Source organism: Spermophilus citellus (assembly GCF_964194105.1).
Source record: "Spermophilus citellus genome assembly, chromosome: 7".
Taxonomy (NCBI): Eukaryota; Metazoa; Chordata; class Mammalia; order Rodentia; family Sciuridae; genus Spermophilus; species Spermophilus citellus.
The window spans coordinates 153,263,527-153,285,433 of record NC_138188.1 but is presented as its reverse complement, the minus strand read 5'-3'; the positions used below and the strand labels follow the sequence as shown (position 1 = coordinate 153,285,433).

Sequence of the window (21,907 nt, the reverse complement as noted above, 5' to 3'; positions counted from 1 at the left end):
AGGGTTATGTCCTGAACAACACATCTTAGGTCGAAACCATCCATGATACATCTGATTAACTCACCAGTAAGCTCATCGTAAAGTTGAAAAACCCATGCTTAACTTAAACTATGATAAGGAGGGGACCATCTGTGTGTGTGTGTGTGTGTGTGTGTGTATACACATATGTATGCATACTTGTTGTTTTGCTGTATAGAAACACTGTGGAATGGCCACATCAAGCTATTGACCTTATGGATTACCTCACATACTTACAGAAATGTTTTTAGGAAAATGTTCTCATGAAGTAAAATTGACACCAGCCTCCCGTATTTTAAAACTTCATGAAAATCTGAGCATTGATCACGCCACCCTGTCTCTGATTTGCAGGTTGCAGATCTGAGCATGGGGGACCTTCTCTTGCACACCACTGTCATCTGGCTAAACCCACCAGCGTCTCTGGGGAAGTGGAAAAAGGAGCCAGAATTGGCAGCTTTTGGTATGTATCAGAAGAAGTTTTGGAGGAGGGGAAAAGGCTAGCTTATTTTTCAAAGCAACGCTCTTTCTTTTCTAAGACATGATTGATTAAAATAAAGCTAATTTCAGTTTAAAATTGGTCTTTCTGCTCCAGCTGCCAGTCTTTCACAAATACTAAATTAAACCTTCCAGTTAAATATATACAGTGTAGTGGCCGCTCAGCTGCGGGGGCTGGTGATCCTGGCAGTGTCCAAGACTATCTCAGATGTAAACACACAAACAGGAAAAGGATTTTATTTTTTTCTGTTTGCTGCTGGTCCAAGTATCTTTTCAAGATAATGGTGTGTGAGGGTGCTTCTCAGCTGGGTGTTACTGCAGCTTGATCGGTGCTGAGGTTCTGCACAGTGACATTGTCACTAATGCAAACAGACCTGTTTGTGAATGATTTATTTTTAACAAGCTATATTTTTAATGAACTAGTTCAGATGAATTCATGTGGTACAATTAGAGATCTCATGTGATTGTACTGTGTTAATATGCTTTTTGAGAGAGAGAAAATTATGGGATGGTGCACTCCGAATTATGCATGATTCTGGAAATACAGCCTGTGTTTGCAGTGTAGGTGTGAGTGTGGCCTGTTGCAGGGTTGTTCTTGAGCACAAAACCATCCACAGCTCATGCTTTTGTCTTACATTGTATTTTTTCCCAGCTTCCCTCTAGAAGATTCAAGGGTAGGAAATTAGCATCTACCATTCTCTTACACTATTTTTCTGGGCTGAGGGGAGGGGACATTGCTTACTGATATTGCTCTTTGTTTCTGTTTTTGTGTGTGTGTGTGTGTGTGTGTGTGCGTGTGTGTGTGTGTGTGTGTGTGTGACTAAAGATTGAATTCAGGGCAATTCTACCACCTCTACCACTGAACCATCCCTAGCCCTTTTAATTTTTTATCATTTGTGATCCTTCTGCCTCATCCTGCCAGGGAGCTGGGATTACAGGCGTGTGCCACCTTGCTTACTTTTTTTATCTGAACTCTTTTTTACCCTCTCCGTGATGTGAACAGGGTATTCCCATATGGAACATCCTGGTGGTATTAAAATCAGAGCATTTAATTTAAAAAGTCATTGGAATTCCTATTTAGATCCACTTAGCTTTCATTGAGAAATTAGTGATATTCCTAAAATTTCACAGGAGTAGCTGTTGATGACATTTCATTAAGAACAACAAAACGGTACATAGTATGCTGAGAAAATGTGACCAGCTAGAGCATATGGAGTATTGGGAGTGTTTCAACAAGTTGGCCATTTGGGGTGGGGGGGGCAGTAGTATTTACTTCCCTCCCCTGCAGGTTCACCACTTGTATTTTTTATTATGTGACGGCTTCTTGGAGAAGGCCGGGGTCTCTGATGTTTCTTACTGTGTCATTGCATGACCCAAACCTCTTCTTGTCTCTGAAATAGGGCTACAAGCGAGCAGTTCCAGAGTTCAGCATTTGAATATTTCATGACTTGTCCCCTAGATTTTTACAGATTTCATGTAATTAGAAATAAACAGATTTAGAATAAGAAAATAATTTGAGTGGGAGTAAATTAGGATCCACAAGATTTTTTATTTGTTTGGGGCCACAGAATAAATTTTAAACTTCGGGGCCATGAGTCCACATGCTTTGCCAATGTAGCCAAAAGCAGGCTACAGACAAGAAAATGAATGAGAAGGCTGTTGGTGGCCATTTCTATGCACATGGCCTCAGGGCCTTCATTTGCCAAACCACGGTTTGAATGGTTCAGGGAAATGCCAGTTTGGAGGGGGACTTTGGGTGCCACTCAGTGTCCTCTGCTCCCTGGAGGCAGGTGTTGGTTGCTGATCTAGGAAGGTGGGCCGCTGTACCCGGTGCCTCCTGTATCCCCAGCCCCCGTGCACCCTCTGATGGCACACTTGGGGGTCACAGAGGTAAAGGCTGTGGAAGGCTGTGTGATGAGAGGCAAGCTGATCATTATTCAGGGTCTTCTCCAGAGCCACAGTAAAGGGAAAGAGGAAGGATTAAAATTGGGATTATGAGGGCGACTGACTGAAGTCACCATAATGAGCTTATTTACGGATAGGTCATAAATGAGGTCGTTAAAGGTGTCAGCTTTGACAGTTCTGATGTGATTTCAAGGAGCAAAAGCAGAACTAAAGGAGCCTTAGAAATGGGTTTTGAAGTAGGGAAGAGAGGCCGGGAGAGAAGTAGGTTAGTTACCATCAGTCAGACCGCTTTCAGGTGGAAATGTGGTTGCTTTTTGTTTGGGTTTAAACCTCTAATCTCAGGAAGTAGGACAGCTTTCTTCTGAAACTGACATGGGCTAGCTGTCGCCCCAGACCCTGTTTTACTCTCAGAATGGTGAACGGGGACTGAATGTTAATGATCATTACCTTAATAAAATAAAAACAGCTGGGCATGGTGGCACCTGCCTGTGATCCTGGCTGCTTGGAAGTCTGAGTCAGGAGATTGTAAGTTTGAGACCAGCTTGGGCAAATTAGCGAGACTCTTGTCTCAAAATAAAATTTAAAAAGGGCTGGGAGTGCAACTCAGTGGTAAAGTGCTTGCCTAATGTGTAAAGTCCTAGGTTCGATCCTCTAGTACTGCCAACACTAACAAAAAACAAACCACCCCCTCCCACATATATATCTTATGTAGGCTTCTGAGGTGTGTTAGGTATTTAACACTTAAGGCACAGAGAAGGAGCTTTAGGCTGACAAGAGTGTCTTGCAATCAAGGCCGTATCTAAAGGAATCAAGCAACATCATTAAGGAGGAGTGGGAGGTATTGGTGGTTCCAGCCAGGCTGAGGCTCACTTTTCTTGCTCTCTTGCTGTGATCCATGATGGTCAATGTCAAGGGACTTGAGGCAGGTACATGAGCCTTCTTAGAGCAAATCACAACATTGAGCTGTGGTCCCAGTGACCTGATGGGTCCCCTGAGAGACTATGTTCACTGGATTTTATCTCCTATAGTGGAGGTCAGTCACCTTTAAGGGGATCCATCTGTCCTGGTCACCATGATTTCTGTGGGCTTCATGGTAGGTACCAAAGGTCTGGGGTTGCTGATGCTCAGCTGCTATGCAGAGCTGCTGTGGCCCTCTCAGGTCAGTAAGAACCTCTGGAAGGAAACCTTCAAGCCTCCTCTGAGAACCTTGAGATGCTATGAGGGGTGACAGGCTGGAGCACTTTAGACCCATGGTGGCCTTGAGGTCTTTGCAGCTCAAGGCTTATTTCCCTGTAGTTGACCTGACCTGAGTGTAATGGAAAAATGAGCCAGATGCTTTCGGATGGTCTCCCAAGGCCTAGAAGCCTGGTGGCCCATCCTGAGAATTCTCTGAATGTTCGTTTCCTTTTCATTCTGTGGCTGGGACACCAGGCTGTGCCTCCTGCTACAGCTTCATGACTAGATGGTTCCTGGGGGGTTAGAGAAGGAAAGATAGAGAGGCTACCTTGGGATGTTGAGGGGTGGTCACCACAAAACACCATAAATTGGGTAAACAGAACTTTATTCCTCACAGTCATAGAAACTAGACAGCCAAGATCCCACTCCCTCCGAGATGATGCCTTCTAGGTGGGTCTCCATGTGGCAGGAAAGGCCAGGCATCTCTCCCAGTCCTACCCTAGAGGGCAGAATCCTCATGGCCTAATCATGTCCCAGAGGCCCTAGTCCAAAGCCATCACATTGGTGATTAGTTTCAACATTCAGGGAGAAAACAGACATACACCATAGCAGAGACCCTGACAGAGAATGGAGTGCGGGCTAGAATCGCCCTTCTCTTCTTCTGCCAGCAACACTACCTCCCCCTCAGAGAGAGTCAGAATCACTGCATGTTAAATAAACATGTCTGGCATTGCTCAACGAATTTCCTGGAATATTATGCATAACTCTTGTCATATGTCCCCACCCCTGAAAGAACGTAAGAACAAAACTATATATTCACTACTCCAAAGATTACTCTGATTCAGTCTGTTTGTAAGAAGTGGAATTGCAATTCTACTTCATAAACTAATTTCCTTTCTTTAGGTCAGAAAGATGAATTTTATTTCCTGAGTTATGAATCCTGGTATGCGTGTGTATTATTGACCTGATTTTCATAAATGTAAATTACCTTCAGCAAATAATAGAGACATTTGCATTATTTCTCCAACTACTTAGTACATTTTTGTTCAATATTTACCAGCTTAAAGTTTTAACCTCTGAATAACATAACTAAAATAATGTTTTTCCTGAAAGTTTGGGGAAGCAGTGTTATTTCCATTTATTTAGACTTTCTCTGTTTATTTTGGACCTGGAAATTTTTGTCTAAACAGCCCTTTGATTTTCCTGAATGTGAATGGAGGGAAGGTAGGTGGGGGTCAGTCACCTGGGCTCCCCCTGCCCTCCCCCAACCTGTGGTGTCCTTACCACATGTTATGGAAGTTAAGGGGGAAACCCCACGCATTTCCTGCCATAACTGCCTTTGTTTGTTTTTTTCCAGTCTTCAAAACTGCTGTGGTCCTCGTGTATAAAGATGGTTCCAAACAGAAGAAGAAACTTGTAAGGCTTCTCACGTCACCCCACAGTTTGCAAGTTTCTCTCCTTCTGCTTCTCAGTTGTATCTGCCTAAGTCTATCCCTATGTTGGCCAGAGCCGCCTTGAGTTGTTCTCTTTTGTGTGTGCTCCTGAGGACTCTGGTGGAGACCACCTGCCCATCTGCCTTCTTTCAGGCAGGCTCATGTTTAGAGCATGAGAATGAATGGCCGTTGCCTACCCCCATGGCCCAAAACCTTTCTGACACTATTTTTCCTTTCTCTGTTGCCTCTGTTCTTTTAAGATTCCTTTTTTACCTTTTTACTGTTTCTCTCTCTTTCCTACACTTGATCAGCAAACCTATTTGCACACCCTGGGCATAGTTATCCGGCACCCCCTCACTTTCAGCATCATGAACAAAAGATCGTGGGAGTGAAGTTCCTTTGGGCATGTGCTGCAGATAACTGAGTAAGAAATGTTGGGACCTAATACCGGGTAGATGCGCTTGTGCTCCACAGCTGCTCCTTCTCTGCTGCAGGTGGGATCTCACAGGCTGTCAATTTACGAAGAGTGGGACCCCTTTCGGTTTCGCCACATGATCCCCACTGAAGCTCTGCAGGTCCGCGCTCTGGCAAGTGCAGGTAACGTTGCCACGGGCTGGACTCGGATTTCTCGAGTGTGTGAGCTGTTTGTTTGTGTCCAGGCTCCTGGTCCAAGCACCCTACCATCTTTTTGCTTCTCCCTTTTCCCTCGGTCCCTCCCACTGCTTCTTATTTACTTGGCCAGTATTGAGTGAAAGAATGAATGAATGAACCGAGTAGATGAACGAACTGAGTGAAAAGATGTGGAATGTCTTCAAAGTTGCTCCAAGGAATTGGAGTCATTCTGTGACGTATGCTAATGATATTATAATGACCGACATCTCAGTAGCAACGGGCCTTGAACTTCTGGAAAGAGTACTTGAGACCATGAGCAGACATAGCCCATGCAAATGACTTACTTACCTTTTAACCAAGCAACCCAGAAAGACCACTGGAAGCATGAAAGAACCATTGAACACTCATTTCTTTGCCTGAAGTACGACACATCTCAGTCTTTGGTACTAGTGTGAAGGTTTTTGAAATGTTGGCTCTTTTTCTGTCATCCAAATTGTAGTGAAGTAAGTTGTTGGGTAGCAACCAGCATGCTTGATGATATGGTTCAATGATGCTTTAAACACATGGGAAGTACATGTCAGCAGGTTATCAACTAAGAAAGTCAATACTCCAGTGACTCAGTTGGGCTTAATTTGAGGCCAAGTTCTAGACCAAGTTTGAGGCCAAGTTCTAGTTCTAGGGAAATTAATAATGGCTCCCCCAGGCACATCCTGGAAAGAGCATCTTTGGGAGTCACATAGACACATTGGCCACACCTATTCCTTCTCCCACCTGGACAGCAGGTATTTTTTTTTTTTGCCAATATTTTATTAGAATTTCTTTTTTTTTTTATTGGTTGTTCACAACATTACAAAGCTCTTGACATATCATATTTCATACATTAGATTGAAGTGGGTTATGAACCCCCAATTTTACCCCAAATGCAGATTGCAGAATCACGTTGGTTACACATCCACAATTTTACATAATGCCCTATTAGTAATTGTTGTATTCTGCTACCTTTCCTATCCCCTGCTATCCCCCCTCCCCTCCCCTCCCTTCTTCTCTCTCTACCCCATCTACTGTAATTCATTTCTCTCCTTGTTTATTTTCCCATTCCCCTCACAACCTCTTATATGTAAGTTTGTATAACAGTGAGGGTCTCCCTTCATTTCCATGCAATTTTCCTCATCTCTCTCTTTCCCTCCCATCTCATGTCACTGATTAATGTTACTCTTTTCTTCCCACTCTTCCTCCCTGTTCTGTTCATATTTGCTCTCATTATATCAAAGAAGACATTTGGTATTTGTTTTTTAGGGATTGGCTAGCTTCACTAAGCATAATCTGCTCTAGTGCCTGGACAGCAGGTATTGTTTCAGGTAGTAAAGTGAGGCCCCAGGAGGGACTCTTTTTCTATGTCTTGATTCTGGCATCAAATGTGACCTTAGGTTCTTACTGTCTGATTTGTGTGGCTCAGACTCTCCTTGTCTCCACTTGCTGGCTCCATAAGCAATAAAGCTGAGTCTCATTCTCACAAAACCAACTACTTTGATATCCCAAGGAGAGCACTCTTGCAATATTTGATGCATTTCAATTATTCCCCCAAATTAAAGTACATCTACCTTCCTTTACAGTTGTCCTTTGTGGTAGGAAAGCACAAATGCAAAAACAATATATGTGAAATATATGTGGGATAATTATCCACCTTAGAAAGGTTTCTTTCTAAGCTTCCAGCAGTGATTTACCATGAGGCATTTTACTTATAATTGACTTGTAAAGTCAATTTGCAGGAATTTGCAGAAACTGATAGAACATGGGTCTACAAGCATTTTGAGGTTTAGAAACTTAAACACTAGCATTGTCCTCTTTAGAATCTTTGCTTCTAAATTAGTTCATGTTTCCTTGCACTAGGTTTATAATGGGAAGTTATTCCTCCAGCTAGCTGCAGGCGTCTTTGCCAAGAATTCTGCCTTCATTAAGGACTAAACACACAGAGACTTTACATTTTCAAAACAAAGCTATCTTTGTGATATGACATTTCATTCTCACCCTCTATTTTTCATTCAGATTCTTTACAACCATCAAGACAGAAACACATTTTAATTGTGGGAAAGACTGCTCAACATGTTCCTCATTATGAAGTAAATGCCAGTGGATCTGAGAGTCAGAATGTGGATTTACCAGATTTTAATCTTAGTTGAAGAATATTTATAAGACTTGGTGCAATTGGATTCTGGTTGGAGTTAAATAATGTAGGCACAGTGAGGGTTTGTGACCAAGGTTCTGTACCACTGGATTAGAGCGGGACCTCACGATGGGCTGCTTCTGTGTCTGAAGCACGTTGTTCCTTTCACAGACACTTTATTCATGACTTAACATAACATGATGGTGTTGGCGTTGCAAAGCATGGAAATTACAGTTAGCCGTCTGTCTTCCAGGGGCTCTGTCCATGCTCATAAATTTAGCCAACTGTGGATAGAAAAATTTGGGAAAAAGAAAACATACACAGCCTTATTTTTCTTATTATTATTCCCTAAACAATATAGTATCACATGATATTTATATCATATTAGGGATTGTAAATTACCTGGAGATGATTTAAAATACACAGAGTCTATGCACAGGTTATATGGAAATACTAGGGCATTTTAGGTAAGGGATTTCAGCATCTTCAGATTCTAATATCCATGAGAGTCCTGAAATCACCCCCTTGGGAACTGAGGGTGACTATATTTTAAAACATAGCTATTCCTCATCTTTGTAGTGTGCCATTTTTTGCTTCACTGAGAGAGGACACTGTGGGAAAGTTGGGAAGAGCAGTTCCATTAGGTCTCCAGGGCAGCTTACAAGGTCAGGCTTGGTCACTTAGCGGGAGGGCTCCCCCAGCAGCCAGCAGTGGCCTGATGCCTCTTGTCATTGGCCTGATGAAAATGTGCACTGTTACCCTGGGTGCTGTGTAGTCCAACTGTTGCCAAAAGAACTAATCACTTAATTGAAATAATTTTAGCTGCACAGCTGAAAGACTGAATTCCTCAATCAATATGATTTCTGAAGGGCCTTTTAGACCTGCTAGAAGGAGATTTTTGCAACTCTTTGCAAGAGTTTTTTTCTTAGTGCATATTAATTTTTTGATCTCTCCCTTTAGATCCTAGGAGGGGAGTGAAGTTTCTTCGTTCTTGTGCTGCTGTGCAATACTTGGTCACACACCACAGTGCGAAGAATGTTTCTATAAACATGTAAATAAATCAATTTGAAACGTACCCTAACATGTCCTTGTTTGAACTTACCTAGATGCAGAAGCAAATGCCGTGTGTGAAATTGTCCATGTGAAATCGGAATCCGAAGGGAGGCCAGAGAGGGTCTTCCACCTGTGCTGCAGGTAAACCCGAGAGTCCAGGCCTCAGCACCCACCACCCAGCCTTTGGTGTTCGACACACAGCCTGTACCTGCCTGTCTCCATGTGCATTTTTAGTGTTTTTTATTTGTTTTAATTTGAGAAATTAACCTTTTTCAAATAACAGTAATTGGATAAATTGAAGGTATTAGAATATAGACAATAATCTGGTTAGTTTAGTATCTATCTAAAAGCATGTAGGAATTTTTACATACAGTCAACATTCCAGAGACGGCTTTATTTCTGTGTTTACCTTGTATAAAACAGGAGGACAGGGTGGTGTTGTGTTGTCATGTTTGGGCACGTTGTTTACACTGTAACACCTCGGGGTTGCAGCAGATGGGCAGTCTGCTGGGAGGGGGGTAGTGACACGAAGCCACTACCATCAGGATTCCTGATGGTTTTTTTAATATCTTTATTTTGTTTATTTATTTTTATGTGGTGCCAAGGATCAAACCCAGTGCCTCACATGTTGGAGGCAAGTGCTCTGCTACTGAGCCCCAACCCCAGCCCTCCTGATGATTTTAAACAGCCTCAATATTAGGAGGCTGGCCACTCTTGATCACCTACAGATCTTGAGTGGACACTAAACTTACAATGTGGGCTTCTACTTATTTCTTCTTGTTCTTCTTCTTCTATCACCTTTATGAGAATTTGAGATCTCCTATATACAGCCAATTCTGTTTTATTTTTTCCTCTAGAAATATTAAGATAGGGGCTGGGGTTGTGGCTCAGTGGTAGAGCACTTGCCTGGCCTGGTAAGGTGCTTGGTTTGATCCTCAGCACTGCATAAAAATAAATTTTTAAAAAAGAGATAAATATTAAAATAGTCTCAACAGACTGCATCCTACTGGCTTTAAATATGATCCACAGTTAATCCTTCTTTAGTTTACTCATAGGCACTCATTAGTTTCCTCAATAGTTATCCCATATTTTACACAGAGAGTAGTAGTATGCTGTGAGTCACTCATAAAAAACAATATAATCAATACTATCATGATTATTAATGGTATTTTATAATGCTGTTGCTAGTATAATAAGAAGGTGCATTTGCCAAACAGATGATACTAACCATTGTCATTCATTATTTCATTTCATTATTAAAGGGGGCCAAGGCTCACAGGGGGCTCTTTGCTCAGTGGGTTATAGAAAACAAACACTGGGTTCAACTCAGGTGGACTTAGCTTTAAATCCCATATTTTGTGTGGCTACATCCCCTCTCTCTGATGAGTGACAAGTGTCAACAAACGACAGAAACCTAGGAAGCTGTCAGGAGTAAAAGTGAAAAATTTTTTGAAACATTGCACACGTGTTTTGAACATTGCCTTACCCTCTGCAGAGGCTGCTCCTTTTGAGATTTTGCTGGTAAAGTACCTGGGGCTCAGCAATCCTGTCTAGAGCTGCCATGTGTGTTGTCGATAGGGAATACCAGCTGAAGCTTACCTGGGTAAAAATACTGTGAACTAGCAAAGAAGAGCTCACACCTAGGAGGCACATTTTTCCCCAGGAAAATTAGGACCGGGGATGATTTGACAGTTCTTAACAATGTAGCCTTCATTCTTCACCTGCTGAAATAGATGGTGGGAGGAGCTGCCATTTAATAGCAGGGACACAAGAAGAAGCTAAGCGCATTGGGATATCTGTCTGCAGAGATGCAAGAGCCTGGGGCTCAATTTTCCTCAAAAAACGTTTTAGAAAGTAAGGCTGCCTTAAGTGCCAAGGCAGAATTTGGCACCTTCCTGCTACAAAATCCCTCTGTCCATTGATCTGTTGGTTAATGGGATTCTCTATTTCACATTGGCTGCAGAAGATGAATCACAAAGCAGAAAGGGAGAAGAGAACAGCTTGGGCAGAGGAATTGTAGCCACACCCCCAGTCTTTACCCTTGGGCCCTCAGGGATATTTGTCTGGCTGCACCTGATAGCATGAGTACCCTCTCTGTGTTAAGGGCTATTTCTCTAACCCATGTAAACCTTCTTTTCTTAGCTCCCCAGAGAGCCGAAAGGATTTCCTGAAGGCTGTGCATTCGATCCTGCGAGATAAGCACAGAAGACAGCTCCTCAAAACTGAAAGCCTTCCCTCATCCCAGCAGTATGTCCCTTTTGGAGGAAAAAGATTATGTGCGCTGAAAGGTGCCAGGCCAGCCATGAGCAGGGCAGGTACTGCGGGGATTCAGACGTACAAGATCCCCATCACCCCCACTCCGCTCTAGAACTCCAGAGAGCTTGACTTCATGTTTTGCAAGAGTTAGGTGTGGCCCTGGGGGGCTTACGTAGGAGTACCTTTCTTCCCTGGTATGAGGGTCCCTGCCTTTCCCATCATCCCGGGGCTCCCTGGGACTCTGCCCTTCACTTTCCCTTCCTCCCACCTACCCTTGGCTGCCCCTCTTGTTGGCTGTGAGCTCCCTGTCTTCTGCCAAGCAGCAAGCCAGCGCATCCTCCCTCTGGAGTGGCCCTCTTAGCCTGCTTGCGGGGTGAGAGTTGCTGCTTTGCATGATGCTCAGCTTGGTTGAGCAAAAGCAAACGCATCGTGTCAGCAAAGTCACAGCCCACCGTCCTGAGAAGGTGGCAGCTTTGTTACCTGGCAGCACAGCAGTGAGGATTCTGGTTGGACAGACCAGATGACACATCAGATTTTGACCCTGTCTTGTGCCTGCCATTTTATTTTTATTCTCAGTGTTAGTTAGGGGACATTTTAAGCCACTCCTGGAAAAGAGGAATCTAAGATGCAAATGGTCCCAAATAAATATTCCTGTGGGACTTATCCCATCAATCTGGAGCAGGGAGGAAGGAAGATCAATATCACTATCTATAAATGGCAGTAGAACATATCTAGGAAGAAAGGTATTATCACAGCACTAGGAGGTACTAAATGACATCAAGATCTTAACATTTTAATCACTCCTTTCTAAGAGGCAGGCCAGAATTCTGCAGGGATTCCAGTTAAAGAGGCTTCCTTTGCATTTGCCAAAATAGTTTCTAACTTTTGTCCCAATTCCCTTTACACTGGTTCTCAGTGGGGTTCAAGAGGTGTGGACAGAACTGTGAATGGTTGAAGGGTTTTCATAGACACATCCTATCTAAGTTGACATGGGCTATTACATTCTTTAAGCACCGTAAGTAGGGGTTAGGGTTATCTTAGATTTATTCTCCAACCAGTTGAAAATCTAGTTAAGCTAACACCCAACAATTTATGGGTTTCTCCAAGGTATCCTAAGAGTCACAAATGCACCCACATCCACAGTTCATCCACCCTTTATAGCTCACTGGAGGGAATTCTGTCTTGGAATCATCTCATCTGCTCCTCTTATTACTGGGGAATGTTTAATTGGGAACATTCCTATTCTCAGGGAACCTGCCCATCAGTGGCCAGGATTCATTTCTTAATGAACCAAAATTCAGAGCTGCTTCTGCTTTGAGCCCATCATGTTTAGTCTTTAGGATCTGCAGAAATGTTCCTGCAGAGATCTTTTGGAAAGAAAAGCAAAGCAACCTGCAACCTAAATCATCATCATGAATCCCCAGGGAAACCCTTGATGTCACAACCTGTTGGATTTGGATGATTGAAAGATGTTCCTGCCTCATGGCTCATTTTTGGCCGAATGAAGTCTTGATCACTCTGCTTCCAAAGCAGCTATGATTAGAATGTTCATGTTTGATGATTTTAAAAAACGGTACTTGAGTGGATCAGCCCTCAGCATTCGCTTAGCAATGAACACTGGAAATATTCCAAATCCAAGATTGTCTTCCTGAAAGACTGGGAAGAACCCACTAATATTAACTGGGTTATTAAATATCCTTTTAATAAAGGATCTGTACTCATGCTTCATTCTCCATTGTCATGAATACCCAGGTAGTTTATTTCTACCTCTGTTCTGTTTGATAATATAGTAAAGAAACATATCCTGCCTCCATATTTGTTTGAAAAGTACTATACTTCTGCCAGTGACCCATTAAAATATATATATATATATAGTATATATATATATACACACATATATACATATATATATTATATAATATGCCATTTACTTATAAATTTTTGGACTTAAAAAGCAACTGAAAGAGTTTATACCTACCAATCATATTCTAGGACCAATATTTTCCTATATTTTCATTATCATTTATCTGTCTATCTGTCATTCATCAATTCTTCTTATTTTTGACACATCTCAAAGATACAGATATTACCACACTTCACCCCTCTGTACTTTAACATGCATATCGTTCACAGATACTTCCAGTAGCCCGATTTTGAATTTGGATAATTCTAGTGAAGTGGTTAGAGACAGCCAAGGTCTGCTGTGGTGAGGCTAAAATAAAATTGAACAGGGATTTATGCTTCTTCCCAATGAAATAGAGTAGGTTTTGTCTTTCAGTTATTTATTTATTTTTCTTTCCTTTTGCCATTTTGCCTGGAAATGGTTTTCATCCCCCTCTCTGAGTGAGAGCTGTGCCCATTGAGATGACAGAGCACTCGGAATGGTGGTGGGCACACAGGTCTCAAACAGAGGATGGCTTGGTCAATGGCTTAGGCCAATGTTGAGCTCTTCAGCCTTGTACCTGCTGTATTTGAAGTCAAGACAGCATTTTGCAGTAAACGAAAACAGGCAGCCTCCTTCTGGCAGCATATAGCAATGATGGCTTTTAGGACTTCAGTTTCTGTAAAGCATCCCCTGACTGCTGTGTAGACTCTTCCCTGCCACTGGAAAGCCCATGATGCATTTCACCTTTTTGTGTTTAACGCAGCAGCCACTTTACTCTCGAGGGAGAAATGGCAGCTTTTCCATGTGAGCCAGAGTGTGAGTGTGTGTGTGTGTGTGTGTGTGTGTGTGTGTGTAAGAGAGAGAGAGAGTTGGCTTGTTTGGTTGGGTGGCATCCCTTGTTTGCTTGTTTTTAGTAATTCTAACTTCCTAGAAGGCAGTAGGGTAAAAGAATGAATTCAAAGCTGAGTTTTTCTTACTTTTAGTCACTTTATGCAGCACTTTGTTGCTCAGCTGCCTGACTGTTTCTTGTTCCACTCAGGCACTGACTTCTTAATTGCATCACGGAAGAATGATTCACAAAATGCAGTTAGGAGGGACTGCGGCTCTCATTTGCTTAGCCTCACAGTTCGTGTGGGACTTTGTCTGAAAGGGGACAGGAGACTAGTAGACATTTCCATATCTCTGAGAGCTACTTTATTTGTATTTTTTTTCACGTACTCCTTCAGAAGGGGATGGCAACCTTAATCAGCATGTACTCAAGAAAGGTTAAGTTCAGGTTCCCAGAAAGCACCACAGTTTAGACCAGTGCTTCTGCCTCCTTGGTGCATCATGGTAGTATCTCCAAAGACAGCATCCTCCTCACTTATTGAAGAATAGCTGTTCTAGCCAAGTGACCCTGGGACAGCCCTGAGGGATCTTCCCCATTCTGTGCTATAAGACGTCATAGGGTTGAGACATCACTCACTGATCCCAAGATTAGAGGTGCACTTGAGAGCTACAGAGTCTGTGTTACCTGTCTCCCAGTTGCACAGGCTAGAGTAATAGGTCATTTTAAAGGGTGTTGAGTTCTCCTTCTCCATAGCCTACACCCTCTCCTGTGTCCTGCCTACTCCCTTGGGTCAGTGGCTACAACACCCTCTTAAGTCCAGACATCTGAGCAAGATGGATGGTGACCTCTAGCCTCCAAACCCTGAGCCCCAGAGACTGTCAAGTGCATATCACCTCATTGTTGTGTTCCTTTCCTTTGCTTTCTGGATTTCCATCTCATGGTGAAGCGTGTGGGGTTTATTTTTGTGTTTTTGTGTGTGTGCGCAGTGTCCGCCCCAAGCAAGTCTCTTGGGAGGAGGAGGCGGCGACTGGCCCGCAACAGGTTTACCATTGATTCTGATGCCGTCTCGGCCAGCAGCCCGGAGAAAGAGTCCCAGCAGCCCCCCAGTGGCGGGGACACTGACCGATGGGTAGAGGAACAGTTTGATCTTGCTCAGTATGAGGAGCAAGATGACATCAAGGAGACAGACATCCTCAGTGACGATGACGAGTTCTGCGAGTCCGTGAAGGGCACCGCAGTGGACAGAGACCTGCAGGAGCAGCTTCAGGCTGCCTCCATCAGTCAGCGAGAAAGAGGCCGGAGAACTCTGGATAGTCACGCGTCCCGCATGACCCAGCTCAGGAAGCAGACCGCCCTGTCGGGCATCAATGGAGGTCTGGAGAACACCAGTGAGGAAGTCATTTGGGTCAGGCGTGAAGACTTTGCCCCCTCCAGGAAACTCAACACTGAGATCTGACTGTGTCGTGTCCCCCAGAGGATTTGTGTACATACTTCTCCCACCGCCCCACTCTGCCCGCCCTCCTGCCCCATCCTCGAGAATGTCCCCTTAGGTCGCACTCTTGCACACAGGGTTCCGGCAGCTGACTCGGTTCTGAAGCCATGTAGCCACCCACCTTCGTCATTCTTAACAACATCAGAAAGAATTGTTCAGGGTCCCAAACAAGCTGGAGTCCTGTCCTCTGTATATTACCAAGGGCTTTTATTTATTCTCAATTAATCAGGGCCTGCAGAATCAGAAGAAATAATCTATAGCACTGGAAAGCAGATCCCCCCCACCCCCAGCAGCTAGGACAGATTGATTTAAGGGATAGCACACACAAAGAGATGACACACCCCGTCCCGTCTGAAGCCAGTGTCCTAGCTGGGGAAACCACTTTCAAACACACAATGGAACAAGACGAAGTATCTGTACAGCTTGCAGGATTCGCCCTCCCTCTCTCTTCCGTGTCTGAGGGTATCAGTGTACTTTAAGAATGTGTGAGGAGAGGGTGGTCTCATTTATGTCTTGATGAGCCTTTTATTTTTTTCTCCTGTTTTGAACTATGGCTGGTCTGACTCTATGTCGGTGTTTGGAAGCTCTAGTTTTGCATAGAATTATAAAGATGCCAAACTCTTGTAAAAGAGATCCAAATTTATCACTTGAGAGAAAAGAGAAGAAGAAAAAACCTATTTTTTGTATTTAACCTGTGATGCAGGGGCACAAAGAGATGAGAATTTTACAGTGTTAGATGTAACTCTGAGTCTAGAAATGAGCATATAACCTTTTGCAGAGAGTGAGGCATGGTAACTTTATATTTATATACAAAAAGCCAACAAGAAGCTCATGGTAAGGATAAATGTTGCTTTTTTAAGAAGCTTTTTTTTTTTTTAATGTTTGAGTCTATATTTGAGATGGGAGTTTGGCTGGGTGACACAAGACAGGGAATGGGCTGTGTGTGCGTCTGTAGCACATGGCAGGGGAGGGAGCCTCCTTCGTGTGGGGTTGCCATGGTGATCATTGATTGGTTTTCCCATCAAAACTGCATCTTCATTGTAGATGACCCGCCCCTTCCCTGACAGACCATAACCAAACCTCTGAACCAAACAACCTCTTCAAAAACATCTCTTGCATTTAACACGTTCTTCATGCCAACAAAACAGGGTAAACATGCTGATAAATCTAACATTCTAAACAGATATCCAAATAGAAGAACAAAAACAAGTTTTAGCACTTTCAAATTTTTTTTAAAAAAAGGTTTATAGCTTTTTTTTCCTTCTTCCCATTTCACAATGTCCACTTCCTAAGAAGGGTTTAAATAATATGAAAACTTTCTTTTTGGGGAAAAAAAATATCTATTTGGTGTTTGACACATCAGTAGGTACTTTAAAGACCTGAATTTTATAGTAGCTTTAGGAATGATATTTTATAAGAATCAGTTATGACTTTATATTTCCAGACAATAGAGAGTTCAGAACATCTCGCTCCGTGCCCCTGCTTGCTTTTCCCTCTCTCTCATCCTATGTCCCTCCCCCTTTCGGGTTTCCAGGGCTCTGAGCTTGATCTTTTGAAAATTTTATTCTATTAAATTTTTGCTATATCTTCTGGTTTTCTTAAAAAGCTTTAGAATGGTTTCTATGCCCTTTGTATCACCGCATTGTTCCATATCATCTCGGGTTCGATTGTGTCTGGATGGAAAACTGAAGCAGAGGCGTCGAATAGTTGAATTTACTGGTCCCCCTGCAGCGCGTCCATGGAAAATACTGGAGAGTCTGGTGCTTGGGAGAGGGTGCCATTGTCTCTTGTACATAAGGTCATGACGTGTCGATGTCAAAAGTTCTTATATATTTCTTTTATAAGCTGAAAGAAGGTCTATTTTTATGTTTTTAGGTCTATGAATGGAACGTTGTAAATGCCTGTCAAACAATAAAAATATTGAAAAGTACCAGTGTGGTTCTGTGCCTTTTTGGGGCTTGAAGATGAGTAGAAATGGGACTAGAAACAGTCCCTGGGGGGAAAATTCCTGGGAATGTCTATATTAAAAGTCCCTCTTATGATCATCAAGGGAAGCTGTTTTGGTAAGGCTTGAAGTTTTAACCAAAACAGAAAAGAAAATTTTTAAAAAGAGGGAAAAAGCCCTATAGTTCCTTGACATCTTAGTCTAAAAACTTGGAGAACAGGAAATACCAAAAATATACATCCATTACCCATAGTGGGATGACAGCCATCCTTCAGTATCTGCAGAGTGATTGGTTCCAGGACTCTTGTGGGTATCTAAATTCAGGGATCTTCACGTAAATAGAATAGTATTTACATATAACCTAGCCAAGTCCTTTTGTATACTTTATGTCATCTCTAGATTACTTATAATACCTAATACAATGTAAATGCTATGCAGATAGTTGTTATACTATATTGTTTAGGGAATAATGACAAGAAAAAAGTCTACATCTTCAGTAGAGTTTTTAAGAAGCAGTTGGTGTTTGGTAGAACCGTATTTGTTTTCCCAGTCTCCTGCCCCATCCTGGAGGGAGCAGCTGGAGGGGTGCATGGGGAAATGTTGGGGTGGTGTGCAGAACTCAGGATTGGATGAGGGAACTCATGGGTCATTCCACAGTTTGTCACTAGTGGCCTGCTGCCTGGATTTTTCACAGAGTCACACACACACACAATGTTAAATATGATTTGGCCAGCTTTCTCTTCCTGTCAGAGTCCCCTGACCTTCCTCCGGAATCCCTTATAAACTTTACCCAGTCGGAGGTATCCACCCACACCTGCCCTCCCCAGGTAAGAAGGTTTTCTCCTTCCTGTGTAAGGTTATGTAGACCCTGCTGAGCTCTGCTCTGTGGCTCCTTGCTGTTCCTGTGGAGGTCTGTGGACCACAGCATCAACCCCCCCAGAGCTTGTGAGAAACAGCAGTAAATGGGCCTTCAGCACAGATGTGTAAATCAAACCAGATTTTTTTAAAAAAATTATTTGTTTTAATTAGTTATACATGACAGTAGAATACACTTATATACTTTGATATATATAGATGGGATATAATTTCTCATTTTTCTGAGTTACATATTGTAGAATCACATTGGTCATACAGTCACATATATACATAAAGTAATAATGTCTGTTTTGTTCTAAGAAAATCACTGGATAGTTCAGAGGCATGTTCATTTGAGAAACATCAGTTTGTTGGTCTCCCCATGTTTTGACATTAAACAGTGATTTAGAGCCACGACACTTTCATAGGCACCGTGCATCAATACATTCATTTGAAGATACAGAAAGATTTCTTTCCGTCCTCCTCGGGACTGACTGATGCACTTGAACACTTACTGATAAAGTCATCCCAACAGTTTGTCCTCCGGTGTTAGTGATGTTTAGTGGCTTGGGCTGCATTCCCGAGTAGCTCTGGGCAGAGAAGTGAGTGCTCAAAGTCAAGTACAGAAGAACAATCCCAGGGCCTTTCCCCCACTAACAATTTCTTTTTCAGTCACATTTTCTATCTGCCTGGCAGAAATCATCCTCACTGCCCTGACTCTCCCTGGCTGTCAGGGTTTGGGGCATTGGGTAAGGTCCTTGCCTCCAGTCTTGGTGTCCGTTTGTCTGCAAAGGCTACTGTAGCGATGGCCAATGCTCCTGCACTCAGGGTCCCTCTTGTTTGGAGGTGGGCTCTCCAGTGTTTCCAGTTGCCCAACTCTGAGTTGCGCCCCCCAGTTATCTCTGTACTCAAGTCCTCAGTGTTTTGTCTGCTCCCTGTGCTGTTGCTCAAGTTCTGGCCCCTTTAGTCCCTCAGCCCTCTCCAGCCCCTACCCCCAGCCAGTGTATGTGCCCTTTCTGTGCAGGGTGGATATGGGGAAGGAGGGAGAAGAACAGTGGAAAAAAGCCGTTTTCACCTGTAACCGACTCTTTGTCCCTCCCAGGGCTTTACAGGCAATTTCCAGTTTTTGGCATGTGCCTCTTCCAGGATATCACAGTTGCCTTCGAAGAAGGGGAAATATTGAGCAGGTGAAGGGAAGGAAAAGTGAAAACACAGGGAGAAAAACCAATACTCAAAATATTTAGCTACTTACATGCAAAAAGTATGAGGCCAGGATGGCAGCATTGCCTACCCCAGAGACTTCTCTAAAGTGAGTGGATGTTTGAAGAAAGGAGAAGGAGCATGAAGCCTCTTTGACATAAGGTGGGGATACATCCTGGTTAATCCGTGCTAAATTGAAAATATCCTAAGTCAAAACTCCATTGAATTCACTCATCCTTCCAGACACCCCAGCTCAGCATCAGGGCACATGGTGTGGCTCATTCACCCTTCGAGCCGGCACCGTGGTCACTGCTGCCACCTGGCATCTTGAGAGTGTCACACCACATACAGCTAGACTGTGAAAAGAGCAAAATTCAAACTGCAAAGGTATGGTTCCTACTGTATGCGTATCATCTTCACACAATCTTAAAGTAAAAAAATGTAAGTCAAACCATCAGTGTATCAAGTGCTATCTATATTCAAAATATAAATCATGAATGTTTAGAACTACTTCAAACAGTAGGAGCTGTTTCTTGTTACTGTCTTCTGTTAATCAAGCAGTGGTAGAAACTCTCCCAAAACATGTCCCTGGGACCACTTTGTTTCTGTTCTCTCTGTCCCCATCTTACCACTCTTAGCCCATAGAATGCATTGCATAGTAAACCTCATTCATCTACAGTGGAATTTATTCTGGTCTATTCCATCCTTTCTACAGTGTAAAGCAACATTCAGCCTATAGGTTACATTATTCCATTAGGCCAGCGTCTACCACCATCCAGGTTTTCGTCTCAGTGCAACGTGATCAGGTAGGTCCTCGTGTCCATGCTGTCAAGCAGTGGACCCATGGTCTGCAGTTTCTAACTTGTGGGCCATGTGTCTTCTGCTGTTGTCTTGTGATATGGAATTATTTTAAAGATGCCAGGGGTTATACATGCCCATTCAGCACTGAGCCACTTTTCTTGAAAGTCACCTAGGGCTCCCTCAGCTGCTCTCAAGAACAGTTTGGATTTTGAGTTTGGTGCTTTCATCTGAGACACAGTGTCATGTGTTCTGTTGTGCTTAGCTTTGTGCCCAAGTTTCTGCCTGGCATCATTATATGTTGCACTGTAGATTAATGGGTAGTTGATTTTAACCCCATCCCTGTCAATCAAGATATTAACATTTTGTTATCATGTCCTTGATTGTTTTCTTGAATATATACATGGATGTGTGTGTGAGTACACACACGTGGGTCCATGTGCATGTACGCGTAAAATTGATTCCGTTTTATTAACCCATATAGGGTTATTTAATTAGCCTGATTTTTGCCTTCAGGGTTACAAGTGAAGAGCATTTCCCCAGGACATTACAAAGAGACTATGTCTATTCTAAGTTATGCCACATCTATCTTAATGGATGGGTCATAGGTCACCATAGTTCACATGACCAATTCTCTGCCAGTAGATATTAAGTCTTCTAGATCTTTTATTATGAAAAAATTGGATGACACCACATTGCATAATTCTGTGGGCTGGTCCAAACGCTTCTGTATAATTAAAGAGGCAGCTTCTGGTGCATTTATGTGCATTTTAAGGATTTTGATGCACATTCCTAAATTGCCGGATGCCATATCTCTGTTGAACTTCTGGTGAGCACTCAGCCTTCTGCTTCCTGTCCAGTTTCTTTATGTTGTCACAGACATGCTGGTGGCTTAGCCATGGGACACTGGCTTTCTCACCAGATGAGGATGGATGTGCTTGGAGAGCTGGGCACCCTCCCTGTTCTACCTCCCCTCCTTCATCCACACGAGTGTTGGGGGACTATTTGGCCATTAGTTCATAGGGTATCGGGGTATTTGCAGTGATAAGAGTTTGAGTGTCACTGTTTTCTGCCCTTCAGATCTCCCAAGACCTTAAATACCCCTCACCCCACAATGCTGTTGGTTTTGCCTCTGGATTTAAATGAAGTTTGTGTTTTCTGTGATAGTGATAAAATCATAAATTTTTTATCATAGACATGCTTGGGCAATCCATTCCTCTTCCCCATCTTCTTTTAAAAAAGTGTTTAAAGAAAAAGTGTAAGGGCTGGGAATATAGCTCAGTTGGTAGAGTGCTTGCCTCACACGTGCAAGGAAGGCCCTGGGTTCGGTCCTCAGCACCATAAAAATAAAAGAAAAATAAAAATTTTAAGACTCAATAGTTGGACAAGAGATGTCTCAGAACCCAGTTTTGGCTCAAGCAGACCATAAACTAACAATTCAGTTGTAAACTCAAGCAGATGGGAATACAGTAACAACTCCAAAAATTTTAGGAAATGGATGGAAAATCAAGTACGGATGGGGTTGTGAAGAAGTTTTGTTAACTTGAAGCAAATCTTGATGCCTTTTATTAAAAGCCATTTCATATTTAATCCTTAGTACCAAGAAACAAAGCAAAAAAAAACATTCTATAAAAAGATTTTTTTTTTTTTGGTAGTAAACCAGGGTTTTTAGATTTTCAACAACCTTTCCAGTCTTGGGGTTACACAGTTCTTTCCTGAAGTTCTTCTGCTGGGGAATGAACTTGTGATGGAGATACAGTTTCTCTCTCTCTTCCCTCCCACTCTCATTGT

The 21,907-nt window shown here is 42.8% G+C and overlaps 1 protein-coding gene across 4 annotated transcripts in view; it reads left to right on the top strand.

Moving 5' to 3' along the window:
• TIAM1 (TIAM Rac1 associated GEF 1) overlaps positions 1–17,212 on the top strand; it is a 366,345-nt gene extending 349,133 nt beyond the window's left edge. For all 4 annotated transcript variants that reach the window (XM_081302880.1, XM_081302878.1, XM_081302879.1 and 1 more), the window contains 6 exons: positions 370–478; positions 4,952–5,010; positions 5,522–5,624; positions 8,910–8,997; positions 10,999–11,171; positions 14,813–17,212. In XM_081302880.1, the coding sequence (XP_081159006.1) occupies positions 370–478; positions 4,952–5,010; positions 5,522–5,624; positions 8,910–8,997; positions 10,999–11,171; positions 14,813–15,282 (1,002 nt within the window). In that variant the 3' untranslated portion in view covers positions 15,283–17,212. The remainder of the gene's footprint in view (positions 1–369; positions 479–4,951; positions 5,011–5,521; positions 5,625–8,909; positions 8,998–10,998; positions 11,172–14,812) is intronic.
• Positions 17,213–21,907: the final 4,695 nt, after the last annotated feature.